Source organism: Podarcis muralis, chromosome W, assembly GCF_964188315.1.
Source record: "Podarcis muralis chromosome W, rPodMur119.hap1.1, whole genome shotgun sequence".
NCBI lineage: Eukaryota > Metazoa > Chordata > Lepidosauria > Squamata > Lacertidae > Podarcis > Podarcis muralis.
This window is the reverse complement of record NC_135674.1, coordinates 28,914,109-28,937,474: the sequence shown is the minus strand read 5'-3', so window position 1 is coordinate 28,937,474 and position 23,366 is coordinate 28,914,109. Positions and strand designations below refer to the sequence as shown.

The 23,366-nt window shown below is 44.7% G+C and overlaps 2 protein-coding genes across 3 annotated transcripts in view; both read left to right on the top strand.

The window, feature by feature from the left end:
• The window catches only part of LOC114584510 (unconventional myosin-XVIIIb-like), a 653,524-nt gene that overhangs the window by 181,628 nt on the left and 448,530 nt on the right, over window positions 1–23,366 (top strand). The gene's annotated exons all lie outside the window — the stretch shown is intronic.
• The window catches only part of LOC144326374 (putative helicase senataxin), a 233,460-nt gene that overhangs the window by 49,747 nt on the left and 160,347 nt on the right, over window positions 1–23,366 (top strand). For both annotated transcript variants that reach the window (XM_077922942.1, XM_077922943.1), the window contains exons 3-6: window positions 4,999–5,203; window positions 7,671–7,780; window positions 19,230–19,449; window positions 20,323–20,442. In XM_077922942.1, coding sequence (XP_077779068.1) covers window positions 4,999–5,203; window positions 7,671–7,780; window positions 19,230–19,449; window positions 20,323–20,442 — 655 coding nt within the window. The remainder of the gene's footprint in view (window positions 1–4,998; window positions 5,204–7,670; window positions 7,781–19,229; window positions 19,450–20,322; window positions 20,443–23,366) is intronic.

Below are 23,366 nucleotides of genomic sequence, written 5' to 3'. Positions count from 1 at the left end.
CCTTGGTGTAACTCAAAATCTGAATTGCACGAAGCATGATCTAACTAATTAAGTCTGCTTAAGTGTACTATACAAAAAGCTATTACCAGCTGCAAACTTTGGAGGAGTTTTTTCACCATGCCCAGCTTTTTCCTCTCCTCTGTCTCATTCTTCTGGCATACACATTTTAATACTTATCTAACCCTGAAAAAGAGTTCCGGGGAGTGCCAAGACTTGCTGCCTACATTCTGACATTTCAGCTTCTTCTAACAACAAGAAAAAAACTAATTAAAGTTGTAATGAATATAAGAAGAGCCTGATGAATCAAGCCAAAGGGGGCCCACCTAGTCCAACATCCTGTTCTCACAGTTAGTTGTGTGAAACCCATCAGCAGGGCCCGAGCACAAGAGCCCCCTACCAGTGGCGGAGCGGAGAGCAGGCGGGGGTGGGGCTGGCATGCGCCACCCGCAGCGGTGTGGTACGCCCAGTGCAGGCGGGGGGGGGGGGCAGGTGCGATGGCACCCTGCCGGGATCGCGCTGCCGGTGGCGGTGCGCTCCCCCCCCCACTCCTCTTCCTCCACCAGTGCCCCCTACCCTCCTGTAGTTTCCAGCAACTGGTATTCAGAAGCATTACTTCCTCCCAACTGTGGAGACAGATCATAGTCATCATGGCTAGGAGCCATTGATAGCCTTCTCCATGAATTTATCTAATCCTTCTTTTAAAGTCATCCAGGTTGGTGGCAACCACTGCCTCCTGTGAGAGCAAGTTCAATAGTTTAACTATGTGCTGCATGAAGAAGACCTTTCTTTTATTTGTCCTAAATCTTCAAGCATTCAGCTTCATTGGAAGTCCATGAATTCTAGTGTTATCAGAGAGGTAGGAAAACTTTTTTCCATGTCATGCAAACATTTATAAACTCCTACCATGTCACCCCTTACTCGCCTTTTCTTTAAACCAAGAAGTCCCAAACATTGCAGCCTTTCTTCATAGGGGAGTCACTCTATTCTTTTCATCATTTTGGTGGCCCTTTTCTGAAGGTTTCCAAACTTTACAATATCCTTTTTGAGGTGAAGCAACCAGAGCTGTGCACAGTACAGTGGTACCTTGGTTTAAGAACAGCTTAATTTATGAACAGCTTGATTAAGAACGCTGCAAACCCAGAAGTAGGTGTTTTGGTTTGTGAACTTTGCTTTGGAAGCAGAACATGTTCCGCTTCCTGTTGAGTGTAAATTGAGTCCCCTGCTGCTATGGGAAAGCACGCCTTGGTTTAAGAACGGACTTCCGGAACGGATTAAGTTCGTAAACCAGGGTACCACTGTATTCGGAATGTGGTTGCTCCATAGATTTGTATTGGTGTGCTTGGAATTTTTTCCCTCTTAATGGACTAACACTATGCCCTCGTTATTTTAACAATTTTCAAAGAGGTAGCCATGTTACTCTGTTGCAGCCTAAGCAACTAATTTCTTGCTCTTTAGGTGCCACTGGGCTTTCTGGGTTACTGCAGTTTTCTGTTTTTCTTTTGTCTGCCACCTCTTTCCCTTTCTGTTGTATTGCTTCCTTTCCTGTTTGGTTTAATGCTTAAGCGTCTTTTCAGTATTTTGTCTGGCCAGTTAGCCTGACTCATAAAACAGTTTGTTCTTCCTTGCCTGGATCTTCCAGGATCTTGGCTATATATCTTTTCTAAAACCTTGCACAGTTATTGAGAGTCCAAACGTGTGTTTGAAGACTGTGATTGAATTACAAGATGGCCAGGGATATGTTTGTGTGGGTGCTGAATAGACTCCATGTAAGTAAAGTACACAGCACCATTTGCCAGTGCTGAGCTCCATTCTGTCTTGACCCTTCCATTTGCAGCATTTTTGTGTTGGCACAGCTTTTAAATTTCATTTCTTATTTAAAAATGTCTTCTCTGCCTTTGAAATTGTTACAAAGGAAGCTGTCTTGTAGATAATTAGACCACTGGTCAATATAGCTCAGTATTGAGAGTCTCTCCCAGCCCTGCCTGGAGATGCCTGGGATTGAACCTGGGACCTTGTGCATGCAAATCAGGTGCTCTGAGCTGCAGCCCTTCCCCTTACAGCCCCTGCTGGGAATCTGAGGTGAGTGACCCACATAGCCCATAGTTGCCCCCAGTTCCAGTCACCACCACACAGCAGCTGAAGGTCCAAAATGTTTACTGATGCAGACGATATTACAGTTCTGGACAGTGCTATATACATACAGCTTGTAGGCTTTCCAGATACTATTGATGTCTGGCAACTTTAACCTGTTGCAGGATCTTAGCCAGACCCAGTTGAATATAGCAGAGCATATGCAGACTTCCAGAAGCAATCAGTTGTAGGCAAGTAGGATCCTCTTCATGGATCACTGCCTTGCCGTGGCGAAGGGGCTTGAATAACTCAGAGAAGCTATGACCTATGCCGTGCAAGGCCACCCAAGATGGACAGGTCATAGTGGAGAGGTTTGACCAAATGTGATCCACCTGGAGCAGGAACCGGCAAGCCACTCCAGTATCCCTGCCAAGAAAACTTCATGGACAAAGACAACAGGCACATAAAAGTTATGACGCTGGAAGATGAGCCCCTCAGGTTGGAAGGTGTCCAACATGCTACTGGGGAAGAGCGGAGGACAAGTACAAGTAGATTCAGAGCTGATGAAGCAGCTGGGCCAAAGCTGAAAGGACGCTCAGTTGTGGATATGCCTGGAAGCGAAAGGAAAGTCCAATGCTGTAAAGAAAAATATTGCATAGGAACCTGGAAGGTAAGAACCATGAACCTGGGTAAGTTGGATGTAGTCAAAAATGAGATGGCAAGAATAAATATTGACATCCTGGGCATCAGTGAACTAAAATGGACGGGAATGGGCGAATTCAGTTCGGATGACCATCATATCTACTACTGTGGGCAAGAAACCCGTAAAAGAAATGGAGTGGCCCTCATAGTCAACAAAAGAGTGGCGAAAGCTGTACTGGGATGCAATCTCAAAAATGATAGAATGATCTCGATACGAATCCAAGGCAGACCTTTTAACATCACAGTAATCCAAGTTTATGCACCAACTACTGGTGCTGAAGAAACTGAAATTGACCAGTTCTATGAAGACTTACAACACCTTATAGAAGGACACCAAAGAAGGATGTTCTTCTCATTATAGGGGATTGGAATGCTAAAGTAGGGAGTCGAGATAAAAGGAACAACTGGCAAGTTTGGCCTTGGAGATCAAAACGAAGCAGGGCAAAGGCTAATAGAGTTCTGTCAAGAGAACAAGCTGGTCATCACAAACACGCTTTTCCAACAACACAAGAGACGACTCTACACATGGACATCACCAGATCGGCAGCATCGAAATCAGATTGATTATATTCTCTGCAGCCAAAGATGGAGAAGCTCTATACAGTCAGCAAAAACAAGACCTGGAGCTGACTGTGGCTTAGATCACCAGCTTCTTATAGCAAAATTCAAGCTTAAACTGAAGAAAGTAGGAAAAACCACTGGGCCGGTAAGATACAATCTAAGTCAAAACCCTTATGAATACATAGTGGAAGTGAACAGGTTTAAGGATTTAGATTTGGTGGACAGAGTGCCTGAAGAACTATGGATGGAGGCTCGTAACATTATACAGGAGGCAGCAACGAAAACCATCCCAATGAAAAGGAAATGCAAGAAAGCAAAGTGGCTGTCCAACGAGGCCTTACAAATAGCGGGGGAGAGAAGGCAAGCAAAATGCGAGGGAGATAGTGAAAGATACAGGAAATTGAATGCAGATTTCCAAAAAATAGCAAGGAGAGACAAGAACGCCTTCTTAAACGAGCAATGCAAAGAAATAGAGGAAAGCAATAGAATGGGAAAAACCAGAGATCTGTTCAAGAAAATCGGAGAAATGAAAGGAACATTTCGTACAAAGATTACCATAATAAAGGACAAAAGTGGTAAGGACCTAACAGAAGCAGAAGACATCAAGAAGAGGTGGCAAGAATACACAGAGGAATTATACCAGAAAGATATGGATGTATCGTACACCCCAGGTAATGTGGTTGCTGACCTTGAGCCAGACAGCCTATGGCAAGTTCTTAAAGAACTGGGAGTGCCTCATCTGTCTCCTGAGAAATCTCTATGTGGGACAAGAAGCTACAGTTAGAACTGGATATGGAACAACTGATTGGTTCAAAATTGGGAAAGGAGTACGACAAGGCTGTATTTTGTCTCCCTGCTTATTTAACTTATATGCAGAATTCATCATGTGAAAGGCTGGGCTGGATGAATCCCTAGCCGGAATTAAGATTGCCGGAAGAAATATCAACAACCTCAGATATGCAGATGACACAACCTTGATGGCAGAAAGTGAGGAGGAATTAAAGAACCTTTTATTGAGAGTAAAAGAGGAGAGCGCAAAATATGGTCTGAAGCTCAACATCAAAAAAACAAAGATCATGGCCACTGGTCCCATCACCTCCTGGCAAATAGAAGGGGAAGAAATGGAGGCAGTGAGAGATTTTACTTTCTTGGGCTCCATCACTGCAGATGGTGACAGCAGCCACAAAATTAAAAGACGCCTGCATACAACCTAATTATGCATAATGTACTTTTGCTTTCTTTTATCCTATATAATTCCTTGTGAGTTATACTTCTATAGCCAAGAAGCTTGAATGCAGTCATTTTTTATCTGTTGTGGTGTCTTTTTATATATATATATATAAAAAAAATAAATGATTCTGATTTATTCCTTCTTAAAACTGACGTGTTCTCTCTGGTTGTTGCCACTTGACCATTTAAGGCTTTTAAACAGAGATCTTCCTCAGTCTGCATCTCTATTGGAATAGCTTTTAGATCTTTTAATTATTTTATCACTTGTGTGTTTGGTGCCCTGGGTTCCTTTTGGGAGGAAGAGGGGGATATAAATTTAATAAATAATAATCTACAGATTCTGTTGTTTTCAGCTGGTGTCTTCTTAGGACAGCAGAGTCAGTTGCTCTCTCTGTTCTAGAATTTTATACGGTTCCCCCCCCCCCCCAATTGCAGATCCTGTGCAAGCTTGAAATCACTCGCCTTATTACCCACTTTGAGAAATCAATGCAGGAGGAAGATGACAGTGACCTCTTCATTGTAGACAAAGATGGGGAAACGCAACTGTGCCATTATACGGATTCCAACTTTGAGGAGAACCTCAGAGTGCCATTGTTGGAAATGCTGAAGTACCCCTACCTGTTACTTCATGAACGTCTCAGTGAGTATCTGGTGGCACCTGAACATGATCCAGTTCTCCCCCTGCATTAGTAGTTCAATAAAAGCAGCTATGGAAAGTCTTCTCAGAATACAGCTGGAGGTGATATGTTGACTGGGATTTGTTTTTTTGTTTTACTATCCCCCCCCACCCCCCCAAAAAAACCTATTACAAAAGGAGTATTGTTTTTATTTATAGAATATATATTCTGCTGCTCATCTAGGGTTGTCACCTTTGGTTGGGCAAAATATGGGACTGGGGGGGGGGGCTAAAATTACTTTACCTGATGCAGAATGAAATGACTTCAAAGCAATCAATCAATGTTATTACGGCAAACAGCCAGCATACTAAACCAGAATTTCTGCATAATTCTCTACATAAGCAATAAAAATGATAAATATGGGGTTTAACAATCAATATAGTAATTGAATGTACTTAAAATGTGTGTTTAGAGGAATAAAATACCATAAAAGTTTTAAAAGAATAGGAGTTTTAATTAAGAACTGTAGCGGTTTATAACATTTTATGCAGCTGTGTAATCTTTTGCTTTCTTTGACTTATGGCTATTGCATAAAATCTAGCTACATTTCCAATGCTGGTCATACTCATAGGGAAGACCCAATGAAATTTATAGATCTAAGTTAGCAATGCACATTAATTTCAATGACTCATATCCTCCACACATGCTGAATTTCTGCCTGTCAGATGAATGGTAAATGTAGAACCCCAGCCAAAGAAAGAAAGAGAGCAACAAATTCTGTTTCTCTTCCTAACAGAGCTTTGCCTCCAATGTCCCTTTCTATATAGCTGCTAATGCCAATTCATTCACACACACACACACACACACACACACACACACACACACATGCCTCATAGTCAGACAAGGTCATCCAACCACTAGGGTTACATCTTTTCTTGTCACATATTTGTTAAAAAGCCCTCGGCGCTGGACCTCAGTGTCCAGGCTGAACGATGGGGGTGGAGACGCTCCTTCAGGTATACTGGACCAAGGCCGTTTAGGGCTTTAAAGGTCAGCAACAACTCTTTGAATTGTGCTCGGAAACGTACTGGGAGCCAATGCAGATCTTTCAGGACCGGTGTTATGTGGTCCCGGCGGCCACTCCCAGTCACCAGTCTAGCTGCCGCATTCTGGATTAATTGCAGTTTCCGGGTCACCTTCAAAGGTAGCCCCACGTAGAGCGCATTGCAGAAGTCCAAGTGGGAGATAACCAGAGCATGCACCACTCTGGTGAGACAGTCTGCGGGCAGGTAGGGTCTCAGCCTGCGTACCAGGTGGAGCTGGTAGACAGCCGCCCTGGACACAGAATTAACCTGCGCCTCCATGGACAGCTGTGAGTCCAAAATGACTCCCAGGCTGCACCCCTGGTCCTTCAGGGGCATAGTTACCCCATTCAGGACCAGGGAGTCCCCCACACCCGCCCCCCCAAACAGTACTTCTGTCTTGTCAGGATTCAACCTCAATCTGTTAGCCGCCATCCATCCTCCAACCGCCTCCAGGCACTCACACAGGACCTTCACCGCCTTCACTGGTTCTGATTTAAAAGAGAGGTAGAGCTCGGTATCAGTAGAGCTGGGTACTATTTCTGGGTTAGCGGAGTCTGTAACCTGAAGCGCCTGTAACCTGAAGCTTCTGTAACCCGAGGTACCACTGTATTGGGCAAACCAAGTCCTGCCTATTTAAACAGACAGGAATAGCTTCCCTAAGCAGGTCACCATTTGGAGTTTCACCATTTGTCTAGAGGAACGTAACTCAGTTCTAGCGATTCTGCCAGTCTCTGCTTCCTCTTCCTCCATTTGTAATCTAAGGGGTAGCAAGGTTGGTCTGCAATACAGGGGTATAAGAAGTGTTGAAAAAAAATGATGACTTTTTAAAAACCCCACAACCAGTTCTAACAATTGTAGGTGACATGTGCCATCATAAAATATGCATTTAGTTCTGTGTGTGAGAAGGGCGGGGGGAAGCATCTTTCAAAAACAATTAAATATTATTAAAAAAAACAAAAACAAAAACAATTACAATTAAATATTATAAAAAACCCCAAAAACAATTAATTGGCAGGATTAATAGAGGACACCAGGATTAACAGAAGACATCAGTGATCACTTGTATTCACACAGACCAGAGCTGCTGCTTTTGGGACAAAACACTAATAATAAAAAGGTAGTGGATCAAAACAAAGAAAGCCCCCTTCCCCAAATGCCTGACCATGTGATTCATTTTGCAAACAAAACAAAGCTAAGCTAAACACACTCCTTTCTGAACTTCATGAAAAGGCGAGTCAGGTATCTCCCTTAAGACGCTTTATAGGATAAAACCATCTGCATAGTGACTGTTCCTGTTCTATGATTCTTTGAGGATGACTTTCATCTTATGCAGGGATCATTTGCCTTCATATTATGGTGGTTCCAACAGCCCTAACATTTGGCGCTCTCTTTTTTAAATTGTTAGGTGAGCTGTGTGTGGAGGCTCTTTGTAAAATGGAGGAAATCAACTGCTCCTACCAGGTGGCTGGGAAACACCCTGGGATCTATCTGCTCATGGTACATCCTAATGAAGTGGTGAGCTGCTTTAATTTCCTTTTTCCGGTTATTCTTTTCTTTCTTTTTCAGTTTTGCTACGTAGGATTAAGCTGTCCTAAACAGATGACAGATGAAATAGATCCTCCTTGACACAGTGCACAGTTAAACTATGGAACTTGCTCCCACACAGTGGCATGTGGTCAATGGACATGGGGGACTAGGCTAGTCCCCTAAATCAGAGGTTTTCAACATGTGTGCCTTCATAGTCTGAAGCAATAATGCTTCTGATTGCCAGTTGCTGGAAACCACAGGAACGTGGATGCTCTTGTGCTTGGGTCCTGCTTGTGGGTTTCCCACTGGGGCATCTGGCTGGACACTCTGAGAAGAGGTTATAACAGGGACTTCCGGGTTGACGCGATCGGCTAATGGCGGATTCCCTCCGAGCTCCGGAGGGAATCGGCTCTGCTGAAGACGGGTCTTGCTGTGCCGGCGACACGGGGACCCTCAGAAACCACAGGCGCGGATGCCTGTGGACTTGGTGACTCAGTGGGCACCTTAAGCGCCCTCCCTGACCCACGAAGAGCCTTTTTAAAGGCTACGGAGAGGGTACGGAGAGTGGCGTGGTGCTGGGAGTAGACCGCTACTTCAGTGGAGCGAAGCCGCGAGCCATGGCCGGAGAGCGTTAACTTTCTTCCCGAAATTTGGACTGGAAACAAAAACCTGTGAGTACAGGGAATTCGGACTTTAAAAATTCCTACCTTTAATTTGGTACGACCGGGGGGATGTGCTAAAGGGAAGTCCGCACCCCCCTATCTACAAACGATCTAAAGCAAGGATCGGAGAACTAAGGTTGAGAGAACAGTGTGTTTTTGATGTTTGATAAAAGTTATTCCAAGAATTTGATAGAAGAAGTTTTTTGTGCTGGAGAGAAGAGAGGAGCGTTAGAAAAATTTGTAACCCCCCCCCCCCGAACCCGGGAGCGTCCTGCGTGTGAGTCCTACGAAAAAGAATAAGGAGTTTGACAGCTGTCAAAGGAGCTGTCAAACGGGTGGACAAAACTAAGAATTGAATTACTTAATATCTCTCTGGACTAAAGGTGTTACATTTTACTAGAAGTGGTTGGAAACAAAGTAATAATAAAAAAAAAACAAAAACAAAGTAACGGATTGTTGGAAAGGAAAGTAACTTAACTGGAATCCCCCTAGGGGGGATTTAGTGACATTGCAATGGCTGCAGAGGGAAAATTACTGGCAGAAATTGAAAGAGCCTTTTTTCTCGTGGGAATTTTGCAAGAACAGAGTACGGCTATGAACAAAGAACTCACGACCTTGATCTCTAAAACAAACAACCCTACTGATGGAACAAAGGACTTGACTGGGGGAAAATCTGCAGCTGAATCAGAAGTGACATCTGTGGAATTGATGGAAAAGGAGGAAGGAGGGGAGAAGGTACTGGCAGAAAATGACAAGCAGAAGTTTATGTTGTCAGAAAATGAAGCAGAAGATTTTTGGATTACAAATCTGGGAAAGGTGAGAAGGATGAGAAAAGCAAAGGAGGAAGTCTCTGGACTTTTTGGAATAATGGATTTTAAAAGAGCAAAGAAATATGATTGGGACTTCCTCTTCTTTTCTGAGTTTGAGTACGGGAGACCTATGGCAGATCTCTGGCAGCAAGTTCTTTTAACTACTTTGGACGCAAGAGAAGGAGATGTGGTTGTGACAGATCACCCTCGAAACCTGAGGTCCAACAAAAAGGACTACCAACAAAACCGACAGAGAGAGACGGACAGAGATTTAAAGGCCTCGGACGTGAGGAATCCGGGCTAGGAACTGCATGGGTGGATAATTATTTGGGAAGGGACGGAAACCGGGGTAGGGGGGGAGGGGGAGAGCAGAAGTTGGAAAATTTATGACTTTTGTGTTTTGTTATTTTGATTTATATTTTAATATAAAAAAGGGGAAATTTGTGGATGAGAAATTAGGTCGACCTTAGAAAAAAAAAAGATTTGATATTAATAAGAGAATGGGATAAGTAAAATGTGACTTAGTTAAAAGAATTAAGTTCAAAAACAACAGATTAGGTTAAGGGAAGGGATAAAAACTTGCTGAACTAACTTTGGAAATTGGGATGTATGAGGGGGGGGTGGGGGGAAGTCAGGGAAAGAGGGATAAGAAAGTAAGGATATGAAATTATACGTGTTTTGTCTTTGTCTTTTTTATGTGTGTGTTGTCTTTATAAAATTTGAAAACCCAATAAAAATTTATATAAAAAAAAAAGAGAGTGAAAAGGATCTAGGAGTCTTGGTTGACCACAAACTTGACATGAGCCAACAGTGTGACGCGGCAGCTAAAAAAGCCAATGCAATTCTGGGCCTCATCAATAGGAGTATAGCATCTAGATCAAGGGAAGTAATAGTGCCACTGTATTCTGCTCTGGTCAGACCTCACCTGGAGTACTGTGTCCAGTTCTGGGCACCACAGTTCAAGAAGGACACTGACAAACTGGAACGTGTCCAGAGGAGGGCAACCAAAATGGTCAAAGGCCTGGAAACGATGCCTTATGAGGAACGGCTAAGGGAGCTGGGCATGTTTAGCCTGGAGAAGAGGAGGTTAAGGGGTGATATGATAGCCATGTTCAAATATATAAAATGATGTCACATAGAGGAGGGAGAAAGGCTGTTTTCTGCTGCTCCAGAGAAGCGGACACGGAGCAATGGATCCAAACTACAAGAAAGAAGATTCCACCTAAACATTAGGAAGAACTTCCTGACAGTAAGAGCTGTTCGACAGTGGAATTTGCTGCCAAGGAGTGTGGTGGAGTCTCCTTCTTTGGAGGTCTTTAAGCAGAGGCTTGACAACCATATGTCAGGAGTGCTCTGATGGTGTTTCCTACTTGGCAGGGGGTTGGACTCGATGGCCCTTGTGGTCTCTTCCAACTCTATGATTCTATGATTCTATGATTCTATGAGAAGAGGTTATAACAACAACAACAATTTATTATTATTATTATTATTATTATTATTATTATTATTATTATTATTATTATTTATACCCCGCCCATCTGGCTGGGTTTCCCCAGCCACTCGGGATGGGTCCCAACAGAATATTGAAAACACGATAAAACATCAAACATTAAAAACTTCCCTAAACAGGGGTGCCTTCAGATGTCTTCTAAAAGTCAGATAGTTGTTTATTTCCTTGACATTTGATGGGAGGGCATTCCACAGGGTGGGCACCACCACTGAGAAGGCCCTCTGCCTGGTTCCCTGTAACCTCACTTCTCGCAAGGAGGGAACCGCCAGAAGGCCCTCAGAGCTGTACCTCAGTGTCCGGGCTGAAAGATGGGGGTGGAGACACTCCTTCAGGTATACTGGACCAAGGCCGTTTAGGGCTTTAAAGGTCAGCAACAACTCTGAGAATTGTGCTCCGGAACATTCTGGGAGCCAATGTAGGTCTTTCAGGACCAGTGTTATTTGGTCTCGGCGGCCACTCCCAGTCACCAGTCTAGCTGCTGCATTCTGGATTTGTTGCAGTTTCCGGGTCACCATCCAAGGTAGCCCCACATAGAGCATATTGCAGTAGTCCAAGCAGGAGATAACTAGAGCATGCATCACTCTTGCAAGACAGTCCACGGGCAGGTAGGGTCTCAGCCTGCATACCAGATGAAGCTGGTACGCAGCTGCCCTGGACACAGATTTGACCTGTGCCTCCATGGACAGCTGTGAGTCCAAAAGGACTCCCAGGCTGTGCCCCTGGTCCTGCAGGGGCACAGTTGCCCCATTCAGGACCAGGGAGTCCTCCACACCCACCCACCCCCTGTCCCCACAAAACCGTACTTCTGTCTTGTCAGGATTCAACCTCAATCTGTTAGCCGCCACCCATCCCTCAGCCGCCTCCAGACACTCACACAGGACCTTCACTGCCTTCAGTGGTTCTTCAGGTCCTCCATACTGGAGTAGATAGATGGGCCTGTTAGAACACGCTTCCCGCAAAAGGATGGTTGCTTCAAGATTGCATTACTACAATGCACTCTATGTGTGACATTCCTTGCGCTTGATCCCGAAGCTGCAGTTAGTGCAGAATGGTGCATCATGGTTGCTGACAGGAATGAGACCGTGTCAGCATATAACACCTATGCTCACATACCTGCACTGGTTGCCCATTTGGTATATAAAACACTGAACAGCTTGCAACCAGTTTACTTGAGAGATGGCCTTACCCCATATATGCCCATTTGACTGCTTTAGTCTGCAGAACTGACACCGATACAGGTGTCACATAATACTCGTTCTGCCGTTGAAGGAAATCAATCTTTTAGCATGGCAGCACCTACACTTTGGGGCTCCCTGCCTACTAACATTACTGTACTCTTTTCAGCACCTGCTAAAAGCCAAGAAGAACACCATTCCAAATATGAGTTTGACGATTCCCTTGCCTTTGATGAAAAGAGACACTTAAACTCTTTTTTAGCCCTCCCTTACCAGTCACAGGAAGAAATCATTAGCAGAATGACTTCCTTACAATACACCCTTGTTCACTTTCGGCCTCCAGAGAAAGCTAATACAATCACGGATCAAATTATGGAAATAATGTCTAACCAACACAGAGGTAAACAAAGGGAAGAGATGGAGAACCCCCCCCCCCAATAAACAAAGATAATCAAATTGATAAGGAACACCCTCCTATCAGAGAGTATAACTATGCTGTCCCTTCAAGTTATTCTATAACCTCTGTTGAATGGCTCCAAAGAAGATTTCTTAATCTGGAAGAATTAGCTCTCCCTGACCTGAAATCAACAACCCAAATTCTAACTACTAAAAAGGAGTTCTCTAACCCTTTGATAGGAGGCGGGTCTGTGTTTGTGGACAAAGTTGGGGAATCAAATCAAATTGTAGAACTGGATTGATATAATGATTCTTGTAATGAATAGTTCAATAGAGTTTTCAGCACCCAGTGCCACACAAACTTGGGGGGGGGGGGGACACGGGACACATGAAGTTCAAGCCTTGTCTGACTATGAAGTTATAACTCCAATAAGGAATTCAGCAGGCCAGCTGCACAATCAACCTGTCCTCAACAATACATGCAAGGTCTTATCATGGAATGTGGCAGGATGTTCCCCCAAGTTAGAAGATATGAATTTTAAAGAATTCTGCATAAATTTTGATATTCTCTGCCTTAAAGAAACTTAATAAAAACATTCCTTCCAGTAGCACCTTAGAGACCAACTAAGTTAGTTATTGGTATGAGCTTTCGTGTGCATGCACACTTCTTCAGAACATTATCTGTTGCTGGAATTCAGAAGCTGACAAAGACTTGACCAGCAATGAACTTTTTATTGCTTCACACACAGAGATAGCCAGACACACTCCACATTAGTAAGTTGCAGGATTGAGTTTCCGACTTCTCCTTCCCTCATTTAAGCCTCCCTCCCGGCAGCCTTCTGTGACTCAGCTCTAAATTGCTTTGCCCTTTTCTCTGCTCTACCCTCTCAAGCTCTGAAGGGGAGAGGGAAAGGGGCTGGAACAGAACTGTCTTGCAGAGCAGGAGTCGTAGCCCTGTCAGAGTCTGTGCCCACACTGAGCCAATGTCAGGAACTGGCTAGATAAGTAGTGGTGGCAGCCAGTTAACCAGGAGGGACCAGGGAGTGACACTGGGGAAGAAGAGGATTTTGAGCCTGGTTCAGACTGGTGGGACATGGAAGAGCAATCCATGGAGGGAACTAGCAAGGAAGCAACAGAGCTGGAGAGTTTTGGGGAGGGGGGTCCTCTGATTTCCAGCAACAGACGGCGGACAATTTGGCTGCGCCGAGGGAGTGAAGCACCAGGATGGAGCTTTTTTCAGAGAAAGATGGCCAAGTTCTACGTCAGTGCCACGACAGCTCGCTTCGGACAGCATAAAACCTTGTATCACTTGATGCGGCAGGCTTTGGTTTTTAAAAAATCATTTTTATTGGTTTTCCAATAAAAACAGCCAATCAACATATCCAGATCATAATCCAATTAAAAATAATAAACTAAAATTTATAAAAATGACCGATTATAGTCCAAATTGTAATTATTAATTTTCCTCCATAGTCTGGGCCTTTGATGGACAGGTCATAGTGGAGAGGTTTGACCAAACGTGATCCACCTGGAGCAGGAACCGGCAAGCCACTCCAGTATCCCTGCCAAGAAAACTTCATGGACAAAGACAACAGGCACATAAAAGTTAGGATGCTGGAAGATGAGCCCCTCAGGTCGGAAGGCGTCCAACATGCTACTGAGGAAGAGCGGAGGACAAGTACAAGTAGATTCAGAGCTGATGAAGCAGCTGGGCCAAAGCTGAAAGGACGCTCAGTTGCGGATATGCCTGGAAGCGAAAGGAAAGTCCAATGCTGTAAAGAAAAATATTGCATAGGAACCTGGAAGGTAAGAACCATGAACCTGGGTAAGTTGGATGTGGTCAAAAATGAGATGGCAAGAATAAATATTGACATCCTGGGCATCAGTGAACTAAAATGGACGGGAATGGGCGAATTCAGTTCGGATGACCATCATATCTACTACTGTGGGCAAGAATCCCGTAAAAGAAATGGAGTGGCCCTCATAGTCAACAAAAGAGTGGCGAAAGCTGTACTGGGATGCAATCTCAAAAATGATAGAATGATCTCGATACGAATCCAAGGCAGACCTTTTAACATCACAGTAATCCAAGTTTATGCACCAACTACTGGTGCTGAAGAAACTGAAATTGAGCAATTCTATGAAGACTTACAACACCTTATAGAAGTGACACCAAAGAAGGATGTTCTTCTCATTATAGGGGATTGGAATGCTAAAGTAGGGAATCAAGAGATAAAAGGAACAACTGGCAAGTTTGGCCTTGGAGATCAAAACAAAGCAGGGCAAAGGCTAATAGAGTTCTGTCAAAAGAACAAGCTGGTCATCACAAACACGCTTTTCCAACAACACAAGAGACGACTCTACACATGGACATCACCAGATCGGCAGCATCGAAATCAGATTGATTATATTCTCTGCAGCCAAAGATGGAGAAGCTCTATACAGTCAGCAAAAACAAGACCTGGAGCTGACTGTGGCTCAGATCATCAGCTTCTTATAGCAAAATTCAAGCTTAAACTGAAGAAAGTAGGAAAAACCACTGGGCCGGTAAGATACAATCTAAGTCAAAACCCTTATGAATACACAGTGGAAGTGAACAGGTTTAAGGATTTAGATTTGGTGGACAGAGTGCCTGAAGAACTATGGATGGAGGCTCGTAACATTATACAGGAGGCAGCAACGAAAACCATCCCAATGAAAAGGAAATGCAAGAAAGCAAAGTGGCTGTCCAACGAGGCCTTACAAATAGCGGGGGAGAGAAGGCAAGCAAAATGCGAGGGAGATAGTGAAAGATACAGGAAATTGAATGCAGATTTCCAAAAAATAGCAAGGAGAGACAAGAACGCCTTCTTAAACGAGCAATGCAAAGAAATAGAGGAAAGCAATAGAATGGGAAAAACCAGAGATCTGTTCAAGAAAATCGGAGAAATGAAAGGAACATTTCGTACAAAGATTACCATAATAAAGGACAAAAGTGGTAAGGACCTAACAGAAGCAGAAGACATCAAGAAGAGGTGGCAAGAATACACAGAGGAATTATACCAGAAAGATATGGATGTATCGTACACCCCAGGTAATGTGGTTGCTGACCTTGAGCCAGACAGCCTGGAGAGTAAAGTCAAATGGGCCTTAGAAAGCACTGCTAATAACAAGGCCAGTGGAAGTGATGATATTCCAGCTGAACTATTTAAAATTTTAAAAGATGATGCTGTTAAGGTGCTACGCTCAATATGCCAGCAAATTTGGAAAACTCAGCAGTGGCCAGAGGATTGGAGAAGATCAGTCTACATCCCAATCCCAAAGAAGGGCAGTGTCAAAGAATGCTAACTACCGCACAATTGCACTCATTTCACACGCTAGCAAGGTTATGCTTAAAATTCTACAAGGCAGGCTTAAGCAGTATGTGGACCGAGAACTCCCAAATAGAAGGGGAAGAAATGGAGGCAGTGAGAGATTTTACTTTCTTGGGCTCCATGATCACTGCAGATGGTGACAGCAGTCACGAAATTAAAAGACACCTGCTCCTTGGGAGAAAGGCGATGGCAAACCTAGACAGCATCTTAAAAAGCAGAGACATCACCTTGCCAACAAAGGTCCGTATAGTTAAAGCCATGGTTTTCCCAGTAGTGATGTATGGAAGTGAGAGCTGGACCATAAAGAAGGCTGATCGCCGAAGAATTGATGCTTTTGAATTATGGTGCTGGAGGAGACTCTTGAGAGTCCCATGGACTGCAAGAAGATCAAATGCATCCATTCTTAAGGAAATTAGCTCTGAGTGCTCACTGGAAGGACAGATCGTGAAGTTGAGGCTCCAATACTTTGGCCACCTCATGAGAAGAGAAGACTCCCTGGAAAAGACCCTGATGTTGGGAAAGATGGAGGGCACAAGGAGAAGGGGGCGACAGAGGACGAGATGGCTGGACAGTGTTCTTGAAGCTACGAACATGAGTTTGACCAAACTGTGGGAGGCAGTGGAAGACAGGAGTGCCTGGTGTGCTCTGCTCCATGGGGTCACGAAGAGTCAGACACGACTAAACTAAACAACATCAACATATATTTTTTCAACTGTCTATTTGCTAGCACAGCTTTCCCTGACTCCGTTCCAATCTTCCAATCCGGGCTGTTGTCCAAGCTTTTCGTTTGAGATTTAATAACATAGTTGTTTCCACATTGTTATGTTATTACTGTAAATTGTTAAGCATACTGTTTGCAATAATGCAATGTAAATGAGCTGTATTCTACAGATATAAGTCATTTGGCGATGGATCAGCCTCTCAGAGACCACACAATCCCCCCCTCCGGGCCCTAGAAGGGGGGCTGCTAGACATCCATCAGCCTTCTCTCTCGCTCATAATGAAAAACATCTGCAAACAGCTGCACTATATGTAGTCCCTAATTGTTATCTCCAGTCATTACAAAGTCAGCCAGCAAATATCTCCCGCTTCTCTCAAAAAGGGGGGAATTCTCATTTTTCCGTTCTGCGTCATATTAACAAGCGCTGTCTTGTTTCTTCTTTCATCTTTATCAAGTCTTTCAAGTGTAAGTAAAGCTGTGCAATTGAATACTTAATTATAAATAGAAGTCCATCTGTACTTTTTTTTTTTTTAAGTTTCTTAATGAGGCTTGGCATTGAAAACCAACTGTAGATGTTAAGAAGAGAAAAAAGACACACCAAACACCTCCGTAATCCACACACCATGATGAGAATCTCTTTGAAGAATCTCTTAAACACCAGGAACTGTACAGTTCTGCAGATTTTTCTTTAGTCTTCTTCGGTGCAGGCTATGTCTGTTTATTGTCCAATTCCAGTCATTTTATCGAACAGATATTTCCGGCTATGAGAATGACATCGGAGAGTGCCAGCCGTGTCGTGCTCTGGGACCCAGTGTCCTGCCGCTTGCACCTTGATGCAAGCTGACAATCTCAGATGCAACAGTTTTGGTGGCCGTGGGTGCCTAGAACGTCAAGGAGTAGGTTCACGCCTGCAAAACCTGTCAGCGTGCCAAGTGGCCACAAGAAGCCCTGATGGGGCTACTGCAACCCCTGCCTACATCGCAGGGGCCCTGGGAGACCATAGCCATGGACTTCATTACTGAACTGCTGTCCTCGTGACAACAGACTGTGCAAGGGGCTTCCAACAGCCTAAGAGACAGCCCAGTTCTTCGTAGATCATGTCTTCAAGCTGCACAGTCTGCCACAGCGAATTGTATCTGAAAGAGGAACCCAGTTCCACCTCCCAGTTCTGTAAGAAAGTCATGCAACTTCTGGACATGGAACTGTGCCTCTCTTCAGCTCATCATCCAGAGACCAACAGAGAGGCAGAGAGAACCAACAACACACTGCAGCAGTACCTGTGTTGTTACGGCAGTTACCAGCAGGATGACTGGGTGGCCTTGCTCCTCTTGGCCGAGTTTGCGTATAAAGAAGTCTGACCCATCTTCTTTAACTTCCCATATGCTGGTGGAATCCCACGACTCCATATGGTTGGCTCGCATTGAAAGCAGAATCAGAACATGTGACCTATCACTCGAGTCGCTGCTTATGCTCCCATAATTGGAAGCATTCCAGACAATCAAGTGCAGAATCCTAGAGATTGAATTCCAAGCCCTTAGCAGTACAGCCAATAAAACCTGTTCCCCATTGGGGTTGGGAATTCTACCCTCATTTGGCCAGGGCCCTCCATATTTACATTACCTTTATGCTCCCCACCTAAGCAGAGCTATTTCCCTCTCAAGATTTCACATCTTGCCATCTAGTAAGATGTTAGATTCTTGAAAATCCCTTATTCTGAAAGGTACTGCCCTTGTGGCACAAAACAGGCTGTATCTATCACACACATTTTATTTCATTGCCCAGTTTATGTAAAAATAAATGATTAGTATTTGGCCCCCTTATTGAAGGAGGGGATCTTCCAGGGTGACCTATCTGTTGAATAACTGTAGGAATGACTTGGAGAATGCGGCAAGATTTTGGAGTAACGGCAGTAAATTACGTCACCATAGGTCCTAAGAGCCACCTTTGTATCTCACAACGTCTGGACAGTTTTATCCTAAAGTGCCTCCTACTATGTTTTGTTACCTGTGTTGTTTTCCAATCCATGTATACGACATACTCTTACTATGCCAATAAAGGAGATTGATTGAGAACTAACTTATACCCATTGAAGTTAACAAACCTAAGTTGATCGTGCCTGTCAGGGGACTGCCATCAAAAGGGGGGAAGGAGGCAGGAACGATAGGGAAACAGACATGCAGCTTCCGTCGCCTAGTTTTCGCAAGGGAATCAAACATAAGGAAAAGAGGAGGAGATTGGGGGTGTCCAGGTTCTTATGGGGGGGGGGGAGAACCCACTCTTGGAATCTGCTACTGACTGAGGCAGACATGAACTTTGGACTTCTGCACTGTACATAGTTTGCACCAAATAAAACCTATAAAAAGGCAGGTCGGCGTCCTGGCTGTTTACTCGTGAGCAACCATACGCATCCTTGACAGCGCCCATCAATTTCAGTGGGCCTGCTCTGCATAGGACTGACACAGGATACAACCCAAAGTAACATCCAAACTGTTCTACATTGTTATTAACACAGTTCTATTTTTAGTAATTCTGCCCAGAATCTGTTTTTTAAAAGGTTGTTGTTAAAAGGTGGTCTCTTGTCCCTCAGTGTCTAGGGTGGTTGGGAAGTGAGGAGGCTAGGAAGTTCACAACCTTCAAATAAGCATTTCTAGAAATAGATATCTAGGCTGTCTGGTTTGGAATTTGAACCTTTATCTTACGCTTTATAATAGTTGCTTTTCGTGCCAACTTGCTTCCTGCCCCAATTTGTCTTAACAATTACTGTTGTGATTCCTTACTGTAGTAATTCCTAGTGTCCCTCCAAACCCACAGATTCGCCAGTGGGCCATCCTGAAAGCCAGGAGCCTGGGGAAGGTGGACAGGGACGACTATTACAACATCCAGGAAGTGTTGACGTGCTTGTTCAGAGTCATAGAGCTGGACCACTTTGAAAACTCTGATACTTATAACCTTGCAATAGTCGAGAAGGGGAATCTTATCTTGTTGCCTCGCCATCTGTATGATACCACCAGTTACAAAAACTACTGGCTAGGTGAGTAGAAGCAAGCTGAGATGTTAGGCATGAACCATTCTATAGAGAGTGGTAGCATTGTAGTACAGCAGAGATGGCTAAACCTTTTTGTCTTTTGGCGCATGGGCAACGTTGGCTCATAACAAAACCTCTGAGGGCTTCATGCCAGCACTGTGTGTGCCCCCAAAATGGGCATGGGGTGAGCCTGGGTACAACCACCCCACACTCAGTCTTTGTGTCTTCCCCTCCAGTGCATGCATGCGCGCGCACACACACACACACACACACACACACACACACACACACAGAAAGCTACCTTACACTGAATTTGACCATTGGTCCATATAGCTAAAAGCTTACTAACCTGTGGTCTTAGATGTTGCTGGAATATGTTTCTCATAATCTTGGACTATTAGCTTGCCAGTTGGGGCTGATGGGAATTGTAGTCTAATAGAATTTAGAGGGCTGCAGGCTTGCGCCCTGAGGCTCCTTTTCTCCTGTTCTTTGTAGAATGAAAACTTTCCTTCCTTTACCTGTATCAGACATTTTTTTGTGGCGTTTAACTGTTGCATATATCATTTTTAAAAATTACACCATCTCAACTATGTTTGTGCAACCTGTTCAAAGAAATGTGTAATGAAAAACAGGGGAAGCTAACATGATGCCCTCCAGATGTTGTTGGACTCCCAACTCCCATCAGTCAATATGGTCTGCTGCCAGGGATGATGGGAGTTGTATTCCCAAGCTCTAGAGGGCTCCAGAGATTAAAAGTTTGAGTGGCATGCTAGCAGGTGCAATTACAAAAGTAGGTTTTGTTTTGGTTGTGGATTAAGATCGGGAGTTAAACCAACACCCAGTGATAGCTTCTGAACTTTCTCATTTTCATTGTTGTAGGTATCTGTATGTTGTTGATGGTGCTGGAAGAACAAGCCATGGATTTGTTGTTGTTTGGCCCAGACAAGCAGATTGACTTCATGCCGTGCATAATGAAGGCCATGAAGAAACCAACGGAGGGTAAGTAACTAATAATCATTGGGGGCAGTGATACAAGCAAATTAAAAACAGTCTGAGTGTCCACTCTCTTAAGGTAAAATCATTCCTTTCACAGAACTTGTACGCCAAGTAACTTACTTAATGTGGAAATGTTATGTCATAGTATATGATGGCTTACAGCTAGTTTTTTTTTAAAAAAAACTTTTTTATTTATTCAAAAAGAAAAAGAAAAAGAAAAATCATTATTCCATTTTGCATATCATACTTTGGAAAAAAACAAAACAAAACCCATATACACAAAAATAAAGAAATACTAAAACTTTCACCTGTGTAGCTTCCTTCCACCACAACTTGACATCCTTTATACTATAAATAGTTTAACATTGTGTCTTGTATTATCCAATATATATCCATTATTAATTTTACCTTAGTTTGATTCATCTTTACATACTTATTCTACGCATAGCAATATATTATTGTTAGAGCAGTGTTTTTTCATATAGTCCTCAAAACATTGGCATTCCTTCCTTAGATTTTGGTTGGACTGATTTCTTATGGCTGCCGTTAATTTGGCCAATCTTATAAATTCACATAATTTAATTATCCAATCTTCTTTAGTGGGAATGATGTCTCCTTTCCAATTTCTAGCAGGTAGCAATCTGGCTGTGACTGTGGCATATAAAAACATCCTTTTCTTATCCTGTGGGATGTCATTTCCTGAGTTATTCAAGCCCCTTCGCCACGGCAAGGCAGTGATCCATGAGTCTAAAAAGCCTGGGACACAAATTTTCACGGCCCTCTAATGGCTATGGTGGCTGATTTACCAGAAGTAATGTATTTAGAAGTAATGTTGTCAGGGAACTGCCATCAGAAGGACAGGAGGTGGAAGGGCTCCCTGAGGTTGAGACAGACTTAGCAGCTGAAGAGGGAACCAGCAGGGGGAGAGGAGGGGCTCCAGGGGAAAGTGAGTCGGAGGGATGGCTCAGAGACACTTCCAGTGAAAACAGTGGGGAGGTTTCAAGACCTCCTATAGGGACACCCACTCCTCGCCGGAAACTGTCACGCCGAGAGTCCAGAAGACGTGTTTCCGTTAAGGAGCTTTTATGCTGGAAGAGATTCCGTAAGAGACCACTTTCGGATTCTGCTAGCGACTGACGGAGCCATGCTGGAGGGGCTCCGTCGTAGGCAGAGGTTTGAGGACTTGACCAAACTCTGAGGGACTTGCATTTTACGCACAAGCAGCTCATCATCCCATTACAGCAATCCGAAAGTCCTTGAAAGCAGCTTGTGCAAGGGGAGGCATCATGAGCAACCCAGCCGAAACCGGAGAAGCAGGAGGAGCTGGAGCGGGTCCAAGCCTGGAAGAAAGGTACAGGGTGTTGGAGGTCCAGCTAGCGCTGCAGACGGCGAGGCTCGAGGAGAGGAGGGCTCAGGATGCAGAAAAGGGAAAAACCACCCCGCTCGCACGAAAGGTGCCAGGATTGGTGCAGAAGTTTGGGGGGGATCCCAGGAACTATCACACCTTTAGGACAGAGATGCAATATGCTCTCAATCTGCAGTTTGATGACTTTCCCGCCGAGGAGTCGCGAGTGGCTTTTGTGATTGGCCATCTCGAATCGGGGGCGAAGGACTGGGTTAGACCCCTGATGGCAGTGAATAATGAGATCCTAAAGGACACGAGGAAGTTTTTTCGCGCCATGGACCTGATGTTTTCCAGCGACATTGAGCAGGGAGTGGTGCGCAGACAGTTAATGGCTTGCAAACAGGGGAGCCGATCTGTCCGTGAGTACTGGACTGAGTTTACCATGTTGATCCATAAATTGGGGTGGGATCTATCAGCGGAGCCCATTCAAATGCTTTTCAAAGAAGGGCTTTCTTCGGCGGTGAAAGACGAACTTTCCCGGGCGCCCAGGCGTCTATGGACCAGCTGACCAAATCCGCGCTGACCATAGGAGCACGCCAGGAGGCGAGAGCGTTGGAAAGGCGGGAAGGGAAAGGGGAGCGCTGGAGGGATTTCCGCATTCCAGAGATTCCAGAGCCACCTTTCCCGCCGGCAGAGCCGATGGAAATTGGCACAGCGCGCGCGCGCGCAGTTTCAAATCCCAGTGAAGGGCGGAAGAAGGAGGGGAAGAGCGCCAAGAAATGTTATCTCTGCCAACAGCCAGGTCACTTTGCCAGAGTCTGCCCACAAAGAAAGGAATGGCAAGGGATGGCGGGAGCTGTTGGGGAAAAGGAGGAGGAAGGCAAGGAGCAAGTAAAAGCCAACGCCTGGCTGCCACCGTCGGGGCACAGCAGCCAGGCCAAAGAGCAGTGAAAGTGCCCACGCCGGAACCTCCAAGACCTGCTTTAGTGATAGAGGTGTTACTAGAGCTGCCAAATGGACACCCACTGAAGATAAAGGCGCTATTGGACTCAGGCAGCTCCTGTAATTTCATGAGTAAGGAGTTTGCAGCTGAGCACCAGATACAAACTGTCCCTTTCAGTAACCCCTTGCAGGTGACCACGATCGATGGGCGGGAGCTACTGGGAGGAGAAGTCAGCCAACAGACGGTTCCAATGATAATGAGAGTGGCAAGGCACACCGAACGAATAGCGTTCAATGTGGCTACCTTGGGAGGAGCGCCCATTATTTTGGGGATGAGCTGGCTGGCGCTGCACGATCCGCTAGTGGGCTGGCATCAGAGAGTGGTCTCCTTTGGGTCAGCGCATTGCCTAGAACACTGCAAAGAGGGGAGGGCTACGGAAGGGACCAGAGCCACCCTGGCAGGGACGGAAGTAACGGACAAAGGGAAGGTGCCCCCACAATACGCTGATCTAAGCAACGTATTCAGCGAAAAGGAAGCAGACAAACTGCCGCCGCATAGACCCTTTGACTGTCAAATCAATCTACTCCCTGGGGCCCAACTCCCAGTGGGCAAGCTGTATGCCATGTCAGACAGGGAGAT